This window comes from Parasteatoda tepidariorum, chromosome 3 (genome assembly GCF_982258835.1).
Source record: "Parasteatoda tepidariorum strain Cologne lab strain chromosome 3, Ptep-v5.0, whole genome shotgun sequence".
Taxonomy (NCBI): domain Eukaryota; kingdom Metazoa; phylum Arthropoda; class Arachnida; order Araneae; family Theridiidae; genus Parasteatoda; species Parasteatoda tepidariorum.
Window position 1 is genome coordinate 26,154,033 of NC_141757.1, and position 20,636 is coordinate 26,174,668.

The following is a 20,636-nucleotide window of genomic DNA, read 5'->3' on the forward strand; positions in this document are numbered from 1 at the left end:
ATGATTTTTTTTTCACTGGAAAGAAAAATAAAGATTTTACTAGATCCACAAAATTAAGTTAAAATTAATTTTTCTAATCAAATCAGTATTTTTTATTCGATTACGCAATTTTTGGTAGATGCGCCGTATAGCCATTAGAATTGGGTCCAAATAATATAAGCTTGAAACAAACTACCGTAAAATAGCTTTCTACGAGAAAAAAAAAATAATCGTAAAAAAAAATGTTAAGATTTGCATTTGGCGAAGATTTTCGAAAATTGGCGAATACTTTTGATATTTGGCTAATAATTTGAAGTCCTTAGCGCGTGCTCTGCTGAGGCATCAACTTTAAAATTGAGGCTATTCGCTTTTGATGAAGCGGTAGTGAGGAAATTGCAAATTCTCAGTGAAAATAGTAGTCGAAGGAATAATGTCACATTAGATAAGAAGTTATTTCACTAAACTTAACACATAGTATCTAGTTATTTCTATTCAGTAATGTTAAACATTCAAAAAACAATTTCATTTCTATGTTTTTCAAACTAATACTTCCGAATTACGACCCCAATATTACGATGGAAGTAATTCTTAGCTGTTACTAGAGATACAGATGCAAACTATCTTTTAATGTCGTAAGTGCTTCCTGATAAAGTCCAGGAAAGTAACAGTTACCCTGGAAACAGTAACGTGGCTATGTTGTAACTATTTATAGTTTTGTAAGAAAAGAGAAAATAGATTAAGTGATGAGATAGTTAAGGAGTATTATTTCCTATAAAACTTTTGTAGAGTAATTGTTATAATGGAGATAAAAAAATACATGGAAAAAATTGTAATGAAATATGTCAAGACTAGCATCGATACTGGATGAAACATGAGAATTATATTTAAGATTATTTTGGGAATGGAATTTTGTATAATTTAGATTTACCTGCTTTTTGATTAAATGCGATATAAGTGAGTAATTTTGTAATAATTTTTATTCGTTAAAAAATGTTAGCAATTGCATTTTTAAAATGTCTCCCAAAAATTTTTTTTTATTTTTTAATACAATTTTAAATATTTAATTTTATATACATATGTAATTTTAAATAAATTGAAAATCTTCTAATCTAGTACCTTAAATAATTTTATATCAATTAAAAATGACTAGAAATTGTAAAATCTTTTTGAAAAATTTCATAATTTTTCAGATTTTAGATAAAAATTGTTGATATAAAAATGATATAATTTCTATAATTTTTTTTTATTATCCTATATATAATCCACATTATACATTACAACTATGAGTTCCTGTTACAAATCAAACAAAAAACAGTGCTTGATTTTTCAAATTCTTGAATCTTTTAATTCTTGAATCTTTTTGTATTTAAAGTCGGATAATCAAGTGTGTCGGGTAATCGATTGTTGGATTTTCAAGGACGTCCTTTTATATTTTTAACTTCTAAAAAGATTTAAAATATTCCATTTATGAATAGTTTGTAATAAATAAAAAAATAAACTCACCTTATGGTTTTTAATGACAGATAATTGAGAATATAATTATTATTTGTAATCTCAATTTTCTTAAAAAAATTAATTAATTAAATAATAAATTAATTAAATAATAAATTAAATAAATAAAATTAATTAAATAATAAATTAAAAACATTAATGAAAGAATTTCTGATGGTAAATTAGGTTAGGAAGGTTTTAAATCATTGATATTAATCTTCATTAAAATATAACACTTAAATAATAAGGAGACAATAACATAAGGCCATTTTAAATTTATAAAACTGCATGAAATATTTTTCATAATAAGAGAGTTTTTTTTAAAAACCAAAACTGGTTTTGGTAAGAAAAATATTGATAAATATAAAATACAAATAAAAATTTAAACTTGCAAAAAGAAATCAACAAACATGTTAAAAGATTTTAAAAGCATTTGTGAGATTTTACTTGAAGTAATATCATGTAACCCCATAATTGAACAACGTGAGATCGATATCTAAAAAGAGTAATAGGTTCTTACGGATTACCTTAATTTCCTAATTTACAACGACAAGACACCGTTGTAAACTGCAATAAAAACTTCCGAAAAGAAAACAGATACCGTAATCCGATATCCTTTTTCCCAAAAAATTATTAAAAAATAGCATGAAAACAAAAACTTGCATCAAGAGCCCCTTCATCGAAGCTATTCCTGCCCCCCCCCTCTGAAATGCAAATCACAAGTAATTTCCCCACTACTCCCATCAATTGCAGGTTAGGGGCACCAGGGCAGACAGACCCGATAATGTATGCTGCAGGGGGAGAAGAAGGCATCTACCTGACCCCGGGCATAAGGGTAATAAAATTAAGTATTCAGAAAAAAAAATTCCTGTCTTGTTTACATACACATTACAAACTGCGATCAGGATAAAACAATAAAATAATAAAAAGGATAAAGATAAAAAAAAAAAAAATTCTCATCAGAAACATCTCCTGTGTTGTGTTACGCAGAAAATAATCAAAGTTGATTATTACTGTAGGTAAGTATTTTTCGTATCTTTTGTTTGCAATCAATTTGTTTAATGGAATTTATTTGTGTAATTTTTTCCTTACAATTTTTTTCCGTGTTCTATAACTCTTGCGGCTAAAAAGGTACTTCTTGGACTGTTCTATAAATACGTGTGTTCCGACGCTGATAAGGGATTTAAATAAATTAATTTTTTCCACTCTTCTTAAAATCTTTTAAGTTGTTTACCTTTCCGAAGAGAAAGTTTTCCCCAGCATTATCGGAAATAAGATTTTTATTTGTCGAAAAATATTAAAACCTCTTCGTACTAATGGATTATATTTTAATTATGATTCAAGTGTTGGCGCGAAAAAAAGTCCGCCAAGGTGCGTTTTACTCTGTTGGGTGGTATAAGAGTTAAATAGCATTAATATTTAATCCTTTCGGTTCTTTTTCTAGAGTTTATCTAAGGAAAATATTAGCCTAAAGAATTAAATGATTCCACAATAAATGATGAATTACTATTTTTTTTTTAGAAAGTTAATTATTAGTTTAATAAAACAAAGAAATCCAATTTAAGTTGACTTAACGCAATGTTAATACTGATACTGGAATAAGTTTTTTTGGTAGAAGAAGAATATTTGGAAAAAGATTTTATAATTCGTAAGATTTTTGATTTACTTTATGACATCAGTTGCTTTAGGGTTATTGATTAACATATTTTTTATGCAACTAAGTCAACTAAAGAGATTTTTTGTATTTATTTGCGAAGAAGAATATTTCTGAAATAGCTACTGGAAAAGTTAAAATTATAATTATGAAAAAGAAAACGTTTCGAACCGTAAGAAGTGTTCTGCGCATGCAAAATTAAGAAAAAGAAAGTTAAAGAACAAAAAAAATAAAGAATACGAAAATAAAGAATTAAATAAAAAAAATAAGGAAATAAATTAAAATAAAATAAAATTTAAAAAAAATTTAAATGTAAGTGTGGGCCATAAATATTACTGTAATAACTATTACGTCACGAATCTGGGTTACTTTTATTTTCAAAACATTTTACCTTATAAAAACTTTGCGTTCACGCAAATAGCATGGTTAAGTTAAAAGCAAATAAATAAACAATTTTATGAAATAGAATAGTTTTCTACATTATATTAAAGAAAAGCGTTTAAAATTATTCTCTCTTTTATGCTTTAGAAAAAAATAATTTATTCATTGAAATACAGAATAGAAGTATTATATATATAGAAAACATAATGCCGGTCAAATTCTTTCATCAATGGTTTGATCTAATTGTTAATATCTCAATTCAGTGAAAATATTTATTTTTCCAAAGCACATTACATAATATTTTCAGTTAAACCAGAATATTAAATTTTATAAAATAATTTTACCCTCTTTCTTTAAATCAATATATCCAAAGAGAACTTTTAGTACTAAATTTTAAAAAAATTGAATTAATTGCAAGAATCGCACAGTCACCATTTTGTTAAAAAAAGAATGATTTTCGTAGAACAAATAATGGTATTCGAAACTTCTTCATTCATTGCTTCAAATCTCAACCATTTTTTATAATCAATTTTAAACAATCGAATGATATTTGTTGTTGCAACACAAATTGGTATTGCATTCGAAACCTCTCCATTTAATGCTCCAAAAACATTCATTTTCATAAAACAAACTGCACAACATTTTCGGTTAAACAAGAATCGTATCTTTCCTTAAACACTTAACATTTTTTCAATTTATAGAAGGATCAAAGTCTTATTTTTCCTGTTCCTTTAAATTGACTCTATAAAAGCAAACTAAAATAGAATGTCTGCGCTGCATTCAAACAGATGTGGCTCCCCGATTGCGGGAAAGGTGATTCCACAAAATGTTCCTCTGGTGCAGGAACTCACATAGCCTGGAACACAGATACTTCTTTTTTTTTTTTTACTTCGTCTGCAGAAACTCACGTGGTTTCGAGAATAGTTCTACATTATCTGAATAGGACGAAAGAGATTTTCACCTGTCAACGGCAAAATTTCAGATAAGCTTAGATTTGTATTTATTCAAGAAGTTTTTGTTTACTTTAAACTTTCAAAAGGAAGAATCTTTTCATTTCTTGTCCTTCTTTTATACAACATTGTGCATTATCTTGTATATTTTTGGAAGGAAATAAAATCTTCATTTTTTTTAAAAGAAAGTTTTCAGTTAAATTTAAACCAAGGATCTGCAAGGGATGTTTTTAAGTCTACAATAATAAGGAGTGAGATATGATGCAATAAAAATAATTAATAATCATATTTTTATTATAGAGTTAGGAATTACTAGTTCGTATTATCATGATATTTTACAATACATATGCTATAAATTTTTAATAATTTCTTTTAAATATAAGTATGAATTTTTATTGCATATAGATCTTTCAAAGTGACGAAGATATCGTAAGTGGCCTAAAGTGATTTTATATACAGCAATTATTGTACACAAGATATATAAACATCATAACTCATTTGAAACAAGCTATGATGGATTTTAAACTAATCAGTAATTAATCAACAGTGTATTAAATTAAGTTTAAATTAAAAAATCAAATTAAGTTGAATTAATTAGCGTTAAAAATATTTCGAGTTTATGTTGAGTTTTGTAATATGATGCGTTAAAAGTATACTATCTAGTATTCCTTATTTAATAACTAAATGTTAGAATGCATATTCCATACTGTACCAATCAAAATTTAAAAAAAAAATTTATCAGCATGATTATCCAAGTAGAATAAATATTTGTGCATTGAGAGACAAAAAAAACGATAAAAAAATTGTATAACAGAATAATAATCCTCTCAGAGTTAGCAATGATAATGGAGAGTTAATAGTTTAAAATATAATTATTGCTCAAATGTATTAAAACTTATCGATTAAATAAGAAATTATATAATTTTTTTAAAAATAATATTTTAATTTAAAATAATTTGAAAATTAAAAAAAAATGCTAATAAATGTTTATTTATTAAAAGAAATGAAACAAAGTAATTTATTTATTATTATCATTATTATTATTTTTGAGTTTAACTTTAATTAATAACGATAAATCGTAAACAATGAATGAAAAAAAATAATCTTAGCATTTGCAGCAAAATTTTATAATTTTTGTTTCATAATAAAATTATTGTATAATTTACATTAGAAATTATCAATTAAATATAGAACAGAATTAGTCTTTGTTTTTTAAAAAAATATTTTGTAAGAAATCTAAATTCAAATAATTTAAAAATTAGTAAAACTAATAAAAAATTATTTATTTATTTTTTAAAAATAATCAAATAAATTTATTTATTTACTTAAAGATTCAGTTGAATATAATTAAAATAAATAATTGTGTAACACAAATAAATCACCAAGCATTAAGGATAAGATATTAATTATTTAGTATTAAAACTAATACACAACTATATAGAAATTAAAGATTAAGAGTAGAATAAAATAAATTAAAAAAATATTTGAATGAATGAAATTTAAAAATATTTAAAAAAATGTCAATTTGCGAAAAATTATGAAGAAACAGTTTTAAAAAAATTATTCTTGATTTTAAACCTGCATTCGAATGAAATTAGTAACTGGTATCAACAAAGTTACTTACACGTTAAAGTTACTTATGCAATTTTACCTATACATACAAATCATATTTCATAATATAATACCTGCATATATAGCTGTACTATTGTGATTTGGGTCATACGGACAGAGGCCCTCGCCAGATTGTTCTTTTATAACAATATAATCCGTTGGCTGTAAAAACAAAAATAAAAACACAGTTATCAGTGTTCAATTAGCTACAATTAGTTAGTGTTCTATGTCATACGATTTTTATCATAATGACAGCAACTGAAAATTCTGGAAATACTCACCGTTTGCTTGTAGTTCCTACACATGGGCTTGAAAGCATTAGTTCCACATACGAGAATCGTGTCTTCGGACTTTCGGGCAAGAACGCGCACATAATTTTGACATTCAGCCTAAAAAATCAAAACGGTACATGTTAAATAAAGTATTCATAGATGAGACCTTATATTAAATACAATTCTTCAAACAAAAGTAACTCTTATTAATAGGTCGATAAAATTTTGTAACATTTCAATATTTCATCACTAATAAACAGTACATTTTTGCATAAAATTGCTTTGAAATTCGAAGTTTTCGACAACTTTTTTTTTCTGATCTTATGTCTTTAACTTCAGCTTAGTATGAAGGAATTTTTATTACAATTAAAATATTGTTTAATCTGACAAATACAATGATTTTTTGATTTTAAGAAATGGGCTACATTTGCAAATTGCTAAATAAAATTCGCTAGTCAATGCGTTATTTTGTTTTGTTTTTTTATTTTATCACCGCCGTTGAACAGCCGGCCCAATTTTTCGCTTACGATTCACAATGTTCAACTCCATAGCCTTGTAATTTTGAACCCAATCTAGAAGACGAGGGAGCTCATGGAGTACTGGGAGAAATTTGCCTTCAAGACTTTTTGGAATTAACCCGAAACCACGAAAACCTCTCACGATTAACCTGATGGCAAGGGGACTCTAACCCATGATCTACCACTGAGGATGTTTTATGTTTGTGGTCGGTGTGAGCCGGGTGCGGAATTCGTATCTGAGCTTGTACTCGAATCCGGTTCACTTCCTTGGAAGGTGAACACTCAAACCCCTGAGCCACCAAGGCTCAGTGTGTCATATATCAGCAGTTGAACAGGCAACCCAATTTTGGGTTTACGATAACTAATGTTCAACTCCGTATCCTTGTAATTTTGAACCAATCCAGAAGACAAGGAAACTCCTGGATCAGTACCCCCAGAGGTATGACTTGTTATGGGAACATGGAGGACTTTGTGACTCGACAGATTTAATGAGCATCCATCACCATTTGATACACAGAGAGTCTTCGGCTGGCGGGGAGAGAACCCACGGCCTCTTGGACATGGGCCCAGTGCCCTACCAACCAGGCAATCCCGGCCTTAGTCAAAAGGTTGGTAAAATATAGTTATTGAAATTTCTAAATTGTCAGAAAAATTATGTTTGTTTTCTAATTGCTCAATAATCTGAAAATACTTTAATGCGCCAGTCGAATAATCAATTAAATAAATACCATTGAAGATTTAAATGAATTCTCAGAAAATCTTTGTCTTAATTTGAAGATTTTTACATAGTTAGAATATAATTAAGAACATATTTTTATATTTCTTCGGTTTAAGAGATATTTATAATTTAATGTAAATCCTCATCATTTTATTATTTTTTCTTCATTAGTTTAATCATAGAATTTCTAATTTTAAAGGTACCTCATCGAACAAAGACGATATTCCTTTCAATGAAGATATTAGTCTGCGTAACTTGAACAAATCCCAAAATAACTCAGCAAAAATTCTTTCCAAACCAGAAATTCGATCCAGTTTAAGGAGTAAAATATTTTGTCTCAAAGCGCTTTAAGCGTAAAAAAAAAGAGGTCCCCTGCCAATGGAAGAGTGCATAGAAATAGGATAAAATATCTAGAGATTAATTAGTGAAATATCCCTTAATGAGAGTCAATTAGTCAAATACTATAAGGCATCATTAGACTAGACTCAAAAAGATCTTCATCTCGGTTCTAATTATAGCCGTGCCTCAAACTTTTTAAGAAACTTCTCGTAAGGATCATTATGAGTTATTCAAAACGCACAAACAAAGACATTTGGCGAAAAAGAAAATTCGCCAGATCAAAACTAAATGGAATCTTAGTTGTGGTGAAGATACAGGTATGAAAAACGATGTTGATATTAGACTAATTTTAATTGAGAGCAACGATATGAATAGAAATGAAGTGGAGTTAAGGTTTAGAATATTTTTGCTTCTAGTTTGTTTGTCCACTTAAAGAACAATGTAATAAATATGAATATTTTTAATAAATTAAATTATCATTTGTGTTCTTTTTTTTCTTCTATGGTTTCTATAGTTGATTATTATCATAACATTTGATCTCAAAACTTTTTTCTTTTGAAAGCAAGCATAAACTCTTTTAATTATCGCCTGAATTTTATCATCAAATACTTCTTAAAATAATTGACTTTTCTTGTAATTACATTTGAGTAAGTTTTTTTCTAAATATAATTAAAGTTTGTGCTTTAAAAATTCCTACGTTTTACACCGTTATAAAATTGAAAAAAAAAACATGATATTAAATTATTTAGAAATACTAAACAAATTATGTTTAAGCATATTAAAATTATGACTTTTGAGAGCATTAAATTATACTCCTTGTGAATAAAATTGGCATTTCAAGGTCACATTTTCTAACTTCGTCGCCTTGGCAACGATGAGATAGACATAATCGCCGCTCTTTTTATTCACACATCAGTTAAGGAGTACCTTGATCGATTGCTCAGTGTAGTTCCTTTGATCATTGTAGTTTGTTCTCTTGCTTTTGTTTGTTATACACCATTTTGATCTTGTTTATAAGTTGATTCGTTTTCACAAAAAAGGTCTAAGTTGATTGTGATTCTATCATGAATAGCCCTGATGTTAAGAGACAATCAAAGATGGTTATCTACAAGAGCGGTTCCTAGTTCACCGTGGAACTCTAGAGTTCCATGGAGAGGTAAAAGGGTTCCGAAAATTGGGATTTTTTACCTCACAGTAATAACTTTTGAAATCTCATTTATATTTAGATATAAATAGTAGTCTATTATTTATTGATTATTTCAGTTGTTTTGAAGAACTTATTTAAAGTAAAATATCAATAAAAATAACTCACAAATGTTTTTATTTTAAAATATATAATTTTTTTTAATAACAACGTTTTTAATGCATTATGAAAAGAACCTGCATTTATGAAAAATTGAATTAATATTTCCCATCGCGATTTTTAAATTAAAATAAAATAACTAAAGTCCTTAATAGAGAAACAGTTTTGAGACTAAGTGCCTATGATTTGATTCTTTTAGATGTCCGCTAAGCATTGATGTAAGTTAAAAATAATATACAAAGTTAAAAAAAAAACATATGTGTATTACATGTAATGATAAAAAAATTAAATCCTATCTAATAAATTTTCTTGCCAAAGAACAAATTTAAAATTTTTTTAATAAATTAATTATAAAAGAGAAAAAAAAAACATTTTAATAAAGAACTTAAAATAATTATTGATAGAACTTAAAATTATTTCCAAAAGAACGTAAAATTTAAGATTTTAAAATTATTTCATAAATTAATGCAAAATATATCATATAACAGAATATTATATCTGATACTTTATTAGATTTGAATTTTTATTAGTTACTCAAATCCTTAAAGTACTATCAAATAACGTAAAAAAAAGTAACGAAATGATTTTATCTTCTCATTAAATGGTCCGTAAGAACAAAAACATTAAATTAAAGGAGAGTAAAACAAGTTTCCTTTTGTATAATACGCACTTAGAAATCAAACGCTCGGAAAAATTAAGATAATCAAAAGATACCTGATCAATTCGCGAATAAATGAATAACTCTAACTACTCCATTTTACGCTCCCTTGCTTTTTTATCGTCCTAATATAAATCTCAGGAATAATTTGGAATAAATTTTCGAACAATCGATGTCTAGTAAAAATTAATATAAAAAAAAAAACAGAAAGCAAACGATTTTAATGTATTTTTTTTCTTTGATAGAAAAACCTTTATTGTTTTTCCATTCAACTACAAAGACAGATCTCTGTTGTTTATTCAGCTATTTTTGTGCTTTAATACTTTTTTTAATAACAAAAAAAAACCTTGTTTTTTTTTTCTTATTCACGTGCTCTCATTAAAAGTCGAAACCCATACCGCTAAGCTTGTCGGGTGCTAAGAAAAATCCCGTAATTAGGCTTTAACCCTTATTCCACATAAACTCCCCCTCTTTTTGGACTAGTAATTAAAACCTCTCTGCGCTTGTGTTAATTACAACGAGCCCTCCCTCCTTTTAACTGCCCCCCTTCTGTTTGCTAAAATCCCGCACTATTTGCCAAAAGGCAAATAAAATAAATATCAAAACCGACAAAAGAGAATGAGAAGAGGTAGAAAAAAATATCCGTAGTAAAAGGAGACGAGTTGAGTTGTTTCCTGGCCGCTACTGTCCGTTATAATTACTTGCAGCGCCAGGCAAAATGCGTCGTTAGCTCTTATCTCAAACGATTTACTGCAAAAATGAAACCAAAACAGCTAAAATTGTTTCTCTTTTATGTTGACTTCGCAGTCTAAATTCATAATTTGGAGCGCAAAAATAATCCGCGCTAAGCCAGAACAAAATGGAATTTTACAATAGAGAAAAGAGGAATGGCAACACGAAATAGGAAAATAGCAGACGATCAATTAATTAATTCTACTTTTTCATTCCATTTTGCGTTATTTAAGGGAAAAGTATTTTCGGATAATGTGGAAAAGATAGTGAAAAATGCAACAGATTTGGAAGTTCTGAATCAAATTAACAGGTTGTTTTGATATTTTTCTCTACTCTAACAGAGACATTAAAATTACCATTTTATGATAAACTAAAATTAGTTATTGATTATTTGAAGATTAACTCACTTGAAAAATGTCACATTTTTACTACAGTCAAAATGATAAGCAAGCAAAGTAATTCCTTTAATTTCTAGTTTAGTTAGAAATTAATTTTTAATCCTAAGTATTTTAATAAGTAGTTTAAAAATATTTGCATATAGAAAGCATTTTGTATAGTGGCACGTTTTTTCATACATTGAACAATTTTAAAACTAATTTCAAACTTTAAAAATTATTTGAAGCATCAAAATAAAATGAAAATTTACATAAAATCAATTTGAAATTTATGAATTTTCATTAAAATTATTCTAATGCTATTTTACTCTTTGGTTTTAAGGTATAAAATATTTTTCATATTTTACAAAAGTAATATAAATCAGATCTTATCTTAAAAGCAGAATTATTTGTATTAAAATATATAAAGTCACTACAAATAAATATTTTATTTAACAATTTTTAGACAAACGTAATAAAATAAACACTACATACACTTTAGCTTCGAATAATAATGCCGAAATAGATTTAAATTAATATTTATGAAATAGAAATTATACATAATTGAAATTTTAACAAAAAATTAAAAGTTTAGTCATGAAATGTTGTCTAAATACTGGCTGTATTAAATTTGTCCTGGGAATCATAACTGTTTTGTTATTTTTAAAATAATTATACTTTCGAGTTTATTGTTTATAACACAATAGATCTTCTACTTAAATAAAAATTCTTTAGTTTGGTTTTGCTTAGTTTAATGCCTTTTATTAAAACTATTTTCTTTTATCAAAAGGAATTGTAAACAGCTTAAAATCTGGATAAAACTTAAAATAAAAGTGCATAAACTTTATTTTTTTCGTTAAAATATCTCCTACGAAGCTCCAAATTACAATTGTAACTTTTTCTATTATTTTTCATTTCATTAATTTATGCACTTAATTAAAATCTCAAAATTTGTTAAATAAACAAATGGTACAGCTAATGACAGTTACATTTATGTATTATACAACATTTTTATAATAATGAATTAAAGTACCCGAATACCATGGGATGTCAAATTTTGAAATATTTAGTTTTGATTTTTTTTTACTTTGATATATGAATACAATTTGCCTTAAGCATGGTATTAGCCTTTTCCTTACGGCTGGTACAACATGTGGACCGCATGTGATGGTACAACATGGAACACCGTGAACAAAGGGTTAATACAATAAAACTTTAAAAAAAATTCAAATGTGAGGTGGTAGAGACTAAACGAATTTTTTAAAAAAATGCTCAGCTTTGTTACAAATTATTATTTTTTAAGCTTGTTTATTTTATAGTGTTTGGAATTAATTGTTATTGGATTGTTATTTATAGTAATAATTAATTGTTATTTATAGGATGGTTATTTGTATGAATGATAAATTGTTGTTGGACTATTATTTATAGAATAAATCAATTCTTATGGGAATAAATGTTAATAAATTGCTTAGGAAATTGGCTATTCACTAGACATAATATTAATTTTAATGCCATTTACAGTTAATATTGCAACGTATGTGGTGGCGAAAAAAAATCAAAAATACAATGATTTATTTTTCTAAATTTGACTGCAAAATACAAAATAATATTTAAATCATATAGGTCAAAGTTTACGCCCTAGATATTTATATATAGAGCAGATGTGGAAATTTCATGTTAAAACGAGACTAAAAGATTTTAAGTCATCGCATTTAACAGAAAACAGTATGAGAAAAATGCTTCGAAATATAAGGCTAAACATATAGGCCGTTAGATGTTAGCCTAAACCCAAAAGCAAACAAATAAAAAAATTACATAGTTTTTCTCACATTATACAGGAATGAACTAATATAATATTCGCGCCCGCCCGGTTCATGCACTAATTGAAAGAGCTGTATTGTCACAAAATACAGCTGTATTGTCAAGCATTAGAACTGAATTTGGCATACTTGAGATTAACTTCTTGCACCAAGCCCCATCTTGACAACACAACTCTATTTTGTTTATGATTACTTAACTGCAACATATGTCAGTTAGAAAGTACAACTAATAACTTACAATCAAGGTAACTACTAATATATCCTATCTTACCCAATGTCCCCCTATATATTTTCTATTCTTAATTATCTCACCATGGTGATGTCTTCTCACTTAGAAAAAAGCAAATAGATAAAAAATTTTACAACTCACTAATAGTCACAATCTATTTAATAGCTTTTTCAATTAAAACCATCATTTCGGTCATTTTTATTTACATTTACAGTTTACTGCTTTGGGCAACACTTTTTTAAAGAAAGTATTAAAAAAAAATTCTACTAAAAAGGAAGAAGAAAAAAAAGCTTTCAACTAGAATAAATTTGCAGTATCCATTATCTCACAGAGAATAAGTAAGTTGTTTTCTTAAATTTGCTGGCTGCAGAACAAAAAATTAATTTACCTTCTGGATTATTGAGAAAATACACATGTAAAAAAAGAGAAAAAAAGGCAAGGCTTTTAAGTGGTTTTCTATTCCTTATGAGGTAGTCATAAAATATTAATTCAGTTTAACTTTCCAGAGGTATCGTTATCTGCTCGCTCTTGAGCAATTAATTCTAATTTATTGCAATACTTAAGGTGAGAGAGAAATTGCAGATACTAAAAAAAAATACATTAAGTAGAAATCAATATGTGTGTTTAAACATTGAATTTGTTTTGTAGTGAAAATAAGTTCATGGTTTTTATGATTGATTCTAAATAATGAGATAAAATACTATAGAACTAGATAATTCAGAATAAAAGATGAGTCCATTTTTAACTACAGAAAGCTAATTAATTTATTGCAATTTTAATTAATTTTGCATCGAATTTACTATTTTCAACAGTAAAATGCGGTAAAAGTTGGATTTAACAGATACAGCCTATTATGAAAAGTCCATTGACCTTACTGTCAAAATAATGATTATATTAAGAATCGTATATCATCATCCTTATTAATCGTTTTCTTACAATATTAACCCTAATCGTTTTCTTACAATTTTAATCCTTACAACCTTAACACTAAAAGTCAAGAAATTTTTAACTCATTATAAAAATCGCGTATTTAAAAAAAGTTAAAATTTTTATCCTTTCGCTGTTGTAGCAGTTTTCTGTTGCGTAAATATTGCGTTACACGAACCAGTGCAAAATGAAAGACATTTTCATTTATATCTGGTATCACTAAAAAGAGGAAAACGAACATCATTTCCCCTTATTTCCTTCCAAGAATCTTGATCTTACAAGCTTAAAATGCAAATATGTATGAGCGGTCTTCTTCAAAGTTATTTACCTCCTTACAAAAGAAAAAGAAATCTTCAGCTATTTTTAGGTATTCCGCTGCCCGTTTCTGTTGATCTCATATCTACCTTCCTTTCCTCGCCTTACTTCTTTGACATACCTTAACCTTACTACCTTTCTCAACAGTTAACTATTGAAATCAACATTTATCAATGATGTCAACATCTATAGCACATTATAGCACTCGAGAATTTTTTATTACTATTTTACATTTAATATGCATATTTGCTTATAACAAAAAGTTCGCTATAACGACAAACTAATCTAACGTCTACTATTGTGAATTTCCTTTATTACAAAGTTTTACTACATTTTCATAAGCAATAAAGTTCGCATAGGCATGAAAAACTCAACAAAAACGTTAAAAAAAATTATTTCTCAATCCACACATGGTCATATTTTTTAAGTTGCGTTCAAGGAAAAAAATTAGGTAAATTCACATTACTGCATGGTATTACTGGATTCTGGTAATAAAACCAAAATATACTGTATTTAAATAATTCATATGGTAATGGTTTCCATTAATTTGGTAACCGTTAATCTGAAATTCCGGTTTTCAGAACTATAGTTCTTATTTTACCGAATAAATGGTATAACCGAATAAATGGTTTTAATGTCCTGCTCTAAGGTATCACGATAAAATCACCAAATTTTAACGCAGATTATAAAACCATATTTTATTGGTAAATTCAACCAAAATCACTTAGGTAAAAATTGGTGTTTCTGTTTTGGTGTTTCTAGATCCACGTTCTGTAAGAAATTTTAGCACACATATCAATATGTCTGGTATTGGTTTTATCGGAGTTTTGATCCGAACTGTCACTGATAAAAATGGTTAAAGAAATAGTAGTTTTAGGAAACTTATAGAGAAAAGTTATAGAAGCAAGTTACTTGCAATTATGGTAAATCATAACCAAATACTTTTGTACAATTGAAGTGTATTATTATACCTAGCATGAAAATGTACGCTATTTTTCTACGATTAAGATGGACAGTATTTTATAGAGTATTAAAACATACGTATGTTTTTGTTTATTACTAAATTAAAAAAAAATAGTCATTATTAATCAATATAATACTAGTTTTTTTATAACTGTAACTCAATATTAAAAATTAGTTAAAAATTGCCAATAGTCAAAAATAGTAAATTAGTCAAAAATACATAGAGAAGTTTGTTCATACAAGGTATAGGTCATAAGAGAAGTTGTTTACTCAAGAATTTTACAATTTCGTCAAAAGTTTATTTATGACAGTTTTTGCCTTCAATAAACAATAAACGAAATTTTGTAAAATCTAAATTTATTCTACACTAGATATTTTTCTTAGTAAATTTTTAAGATTCTATTCGCGCTAAATAAATCCATAAAATAGATTGCCTAAAGCTATGCAACATTTTGCTATACAATAGTTTGTATATTATATAAATTTTTTTCGTGCTACTATTTTTATCTCAAAATACTTTATTAAACCTTTTTTTATGGTTTATAGCACATACAAGATAATTTAGCTTAAATGTGTCATTAACAACCAAACAGAAACAATTTTTCAATTTCAAATTGAGAAGAAACGCTTTTATAAAGTTATTCTTCATATTTTTACATCATTCATTTTACGCGAACAGCATTGTCAACAGGAAGAAGAAGAATAACACTTTGCTAAAAATAAAATTACGATATAAACCACTCTCTATTTCGAAACCTTTAAGGAAACGACCTCAAAAAAGGTTCAACAAAAATAACTCAAAAAACTAAACGTACACGATATCTGCAAACGTTGAAAATAACAGAAAACAAAAATTCTGAAGGAAAAAAAAAATGTTTCTCTTCAGGAAAACCAGAGACGCACATTTATAATTTGATAAATGGGTTGGCGAGGTTTTACAAAGCTGAAAAAAGTTTCGTTTTCAAAAAAGGGGGGGAGAAGAGATGAAAGTTTCTTTTTCGGTATTATTTGAAATTTTTCTTTATTTGAGATTTTTCAGCTGACAGCCTGAACCTTTTCTCTAACTTCTCGTCTTCAGCAGGATGAAGAGGTTTGGCCAACATTTTTGGAAGATGATATTTGTTCTGTTGAGGGGTAGTGATGCACTTAACTTTTTGGAGAAAATCGTCTGAAGTTGAATATAACTTTTTGAGTGGACGAAGGGTGCGAATGACAGTGAAAACTGATGATAAAAATGTGATAAAGAAATAAACTGAATCCACTCTTTCAATAACAGATTTCAGATCATAAATCTGGATTTTTCTCGAAGAAAAAAAAGTTTTCAACTTTTTGCAAGTGTACTTAAAACTCGAGGATAATCTTCGTAAAGAACAGTTAACGATTAGTTTTCTATTATTTATTTTTCAATTTCAAATATAGACTTTTTTTAAAAGTTTAATTTGACAATTTTTAGGCGAGTATTTATTAAATGTGCATTCATTTAACAGCATTATGTCATTGTTTAAATGAGAACAAAATAAAGCTTTTTGCCTAAGAACCACACTTGATACTTTTAACCCCTTAAACCCTTTGTGGTATATTCAAACACAACCTTAACTAGGAACTGATAATTTCAATATAGGCACTTAGGCAATGATAATTTCAAGGTAGGCACTTAGGCAATGATAATTTCAAGATAGGCACTTAGGCAATAGTAATTTCAAGATCGGCACTTAGGCAATGATAATTTCAATATAGGCACTTAGGCAATGATAATTTCAAGATCGGCACTTAGGCAATGATAATTTCAAGATAGGCACTTAGGCAATAGTAATTTCAAGATCGGCACTTAGGCAATGATAATTTCAATATAGGCACTTAGGCAATAGTAATTTCAAGATCGGCACTTAGGCAATGATAATTTCAATATAGGCACTTAGGCAATAGTAATTTCACGATCGGCACTTAGGCAATGATAATTTCAAGATAGGCACTTAGGCAATAGTAATTTCAAGATAAGATAATAATTAGATATTAGATAGAAGCTGTAATGTACGCGGCACTAAAAGATCTAATAGCTAGAAATATATATGAGAAACAATGAAAATCTAAAGCCAATAATGTGAGCAAGATAATACATACTTTAAACATAACTTTTCATCAACTGATGTGTTGAGATATTTTTATTATTTCACCATAAGAAAACTATTTCATTTTAAAAATGGTTATGTTCTTTATAAGCCTAATTCACATGCTGCTATTCGCCTCAAAATAGGTGTTTTCACAGAATTTCTCAAAAAAAAAATGGTTTAGAACTTAAACTTGTGGGGGAGTGAAGTTAATGCTTCAATTACACAAAGCTACCCTGTAAAAAATTTCGGATCAACAAAAATTCCGGACACTTTAGATGCATCATCCGTAAAATCCATTTTACGGTAAAATTCATTTTTTCGTAAAATATTATACCGCAATTTTTACATTAATATTTATTTAATTTGAGTGACTCAATGATTTTACAATAATTATTACAGTAAAAATTACGGTATATCAGATTTTTTTTCGTAACATGTTCCGGTAAAAAATTACCGGCACCCTGAGTGCCAGTATTTTTTACCGTATTATGATCTGAGATTTTTTACAGTGTGAATAACTTCCGACAACCAGGACGGGTAAAGCTTTGAAAAAAGTGCAGGTCTAAAATGACAGATAAGAGTTAATAAATTTTTACAATATGCTTTCACTTGGTATTTATATATATTTAACTTGTACTATTGAAACATTGTAGTGATTTATTACTGAAATATTTGGACATATATTTAATATTATTTAAACAAAACCGCCGGTTTTTAATTTTTTTGATGGTTTTCAATGGTTAATATAGCATATTAAATACAAAACCAAAATCAGAAAGTTCAACTATTGTGTTGCATACCTTTTTCCTGAAAAAAGGATAAAACCTTACTCTTAAGATAAAATGGCGCTGTAAGTTAGATTAATGTAAGGCTCAGTTTAAAATTCAACAATTGTCAGCCATAAACGTTATATTTTACAGTCTATTAGAAAGTCTTATTTTACTATTGGAAAGAGGGAATTCGTACAGTATAAAGCGCAAACTTAATGAAACTCAAGATGCCAGTACCTTTTACCAAAACATTTTACGGAACATAAGAAATCTGATATAACATAATTTTTATATAGTAATATTTACTGCTAAAATCAATGAATTACTATAATTAAGTTAATAGTACTATAAAAATTACGTTACGAAATTTTACGGTAAAATGGATAACGGATGTTGCACCCAGGGTGTCATTACTTTCTATTTAATCCAATCCGTAATTTTTTTACAGTGCGGAATGATTTAAAATTTTTTTTATCGTTTTAGTTCGTTAAACTTCTTGCTGATAGTGTCACAAGCTTTGGAGCCAGATTTTACAGCATTTAAAACCCAAAATTCTTTTTATTGCTTACTCAAACTTGAATATTTTTAGGTATCAGAATGAATTTTGAAAAAAGTTCATATCGCTGAGACAGAAATGAACAAGGTTAAAATGACTGAAGATTTTAAAAAAATTTTGTAACTATAATACGCACTATTAACTCCAGTAAAAAAAAACTACAAAGCACAATTTCAAACACTTTTTAATTTACTATTTAATTTTTTATTGAAATAACGTTATAAAAACACCCAAACTTTACCAGGTCAATTAATTCAGTCAGAACACATCAATCATAAGTTTACAAAACTTTTTGTCCGAACAAAAATTTTTTAAAAATTAGGCATTTGTTAAAGTTGAGTGAAATAATACGCTGGTACCATACACCAAACTAAAAATAAATCATTGGGGGTTTATTATAAAACAAAACGATATCAAAAGTGAAACTACCCTCTGGCAAGCAAATAACAAAAGCCTCCTTTACCCCAACCAATTTTTCATCTCTCTTTCATAGATATGGGATATAATTGATGTCCATTTAACCCCCAAGGCCTGAGTTTTGGATTGAAAGATGATAAAAAATAAGTTGTAAATTCTGACAGCAGAGGGGAATAGGGGTGGACAACAGACAACGAACGTTATTTTTCACAGACTCAAGAAGCTCCTCATGTTTCCCACCAACAAATATATATTAAAAAAGATTTCTTTCCCATATCCCATTTATTTTCTTCCCTTTTTTTTCTTCCTTCAGTTTTCTTTTCGGTTTTCAATACAGCATTGATACATAGGTTCGTCCCTACGTCAATTGCACACGTTGACAAATTCGGAAAACCGACGACGACTTAAAGGAAAAATGATTTTATTTTTATTTTGTTTCATTTTGAGCATTATTGTGATACTCAGCAAAGTTCGATTTTTATGAAACACATTCTTTTTCGATATATATTTTTTTTTTCATTTTAACTCCCTCTCTCCTTTTCAGCTTCCCTTCCCCCTTGGCGCCCTTTCTTTTCCTACCTCGCTTATTCCTCTACTTTTCCTCAATTTTTCTTACCTTCCCCTATTTCTTAGTTTTCGGAAACTTTCTTTTGAGGAAAAAACTTTTCTTTGAGTTTTGGCGACGAATGAAGAAGGAATTCGGAAGTTTCTGCCACATAGCACTGTATTATATTATGGCTACATTCGTATGACCACCAAATATGACGCCAGATATTTCAACATCAACACCCATTTCTTTTATTAGAAATATATATTTATATGAAAACCTTTTTTCTTTTTTTCGTTTCAAAGGTCAAATCCTGACAAAACTATTGCATTTCATTTATTAAAACAAATAAGCTACCAAAGGCAAAGGAATTTTTTAGTTCAGAAGTTTTAAAAAAAAATAATAATAAAAGTTTGCAGTTGGTGTTGCTCTATTTATAACTTTTCGATCACTGCCTTTCTTTATTTTAATTTTACTCCACGTCTTGTACCCGGTTTTAACTTTAACCGCGAGCTTTGCGGGTTTAGATCCTCGGATAGACACCATATTCTTGCTTCTTTCTTCACGACTGATGTTTTTTTAGGGATCCCAAGAAAAAAATTTCCTGACTTCTCCAGGTATGTTAGGTACATTTAAAAAAACTCAAGACCATAATTAATCTATATGCATTTTTTCATCTATCAATTAATTTTGATTTTAAATTAGATTTTGTGAGAAAAAAAATAGTATCATTGAATGAAGATGGGAACAGGTCAGCTGACTAAACTGTGAAATTTTTACAAAAAATAATAGTAATAGATCGTAGAAGTATTCAACTCAAATCTCAATAACTGATTAGTGTTACTGACAATTCCAAGACTGGTTGATTCCAAGACAGCTATGATATAAGAATTCTCCAGGTTTTTGTAAAAAATTGCAATTTTCCCTGACCATTCCCTGATTTTCGGAGTTGAAATAAAATTCCCTGATAATTTTCCAGGTTATCCCTGATCCTGTTGTTT

General features: G+C 27.8%; 1 protein-coding gene across 6 annotated transcripts in view; it reads right to left on the reverse strand.

Moving 5' to 3' along the window:
* LOC107449387 (semaphorin-1A) overlaps positions 1-20,636 on the reverse strand; it is a 609,005-nt gene that overhangs the window by 86,103 nt on the left and 502,266 nt on the right. For all 6 annotated transcript variants that reach the window (XM_087158986.1, XM_087158987.1, XM_087158985.1 and 3 more), the window contains exons 6-7: positions 6,348-6,455; positions 6,141-6,228 (exon numbers count right to left, since the gene is read on the reverse strand). In XM_087158986.1, the coding sequence (XP_087015112.1) occupies positions 6,141-6,228; positions 6,348-6,455 (196 nt within the window). The remainder of the gene's footprint in view (positions 1-6,140; positions 6,229-6,347; positions 6,456-20,636) is intronic.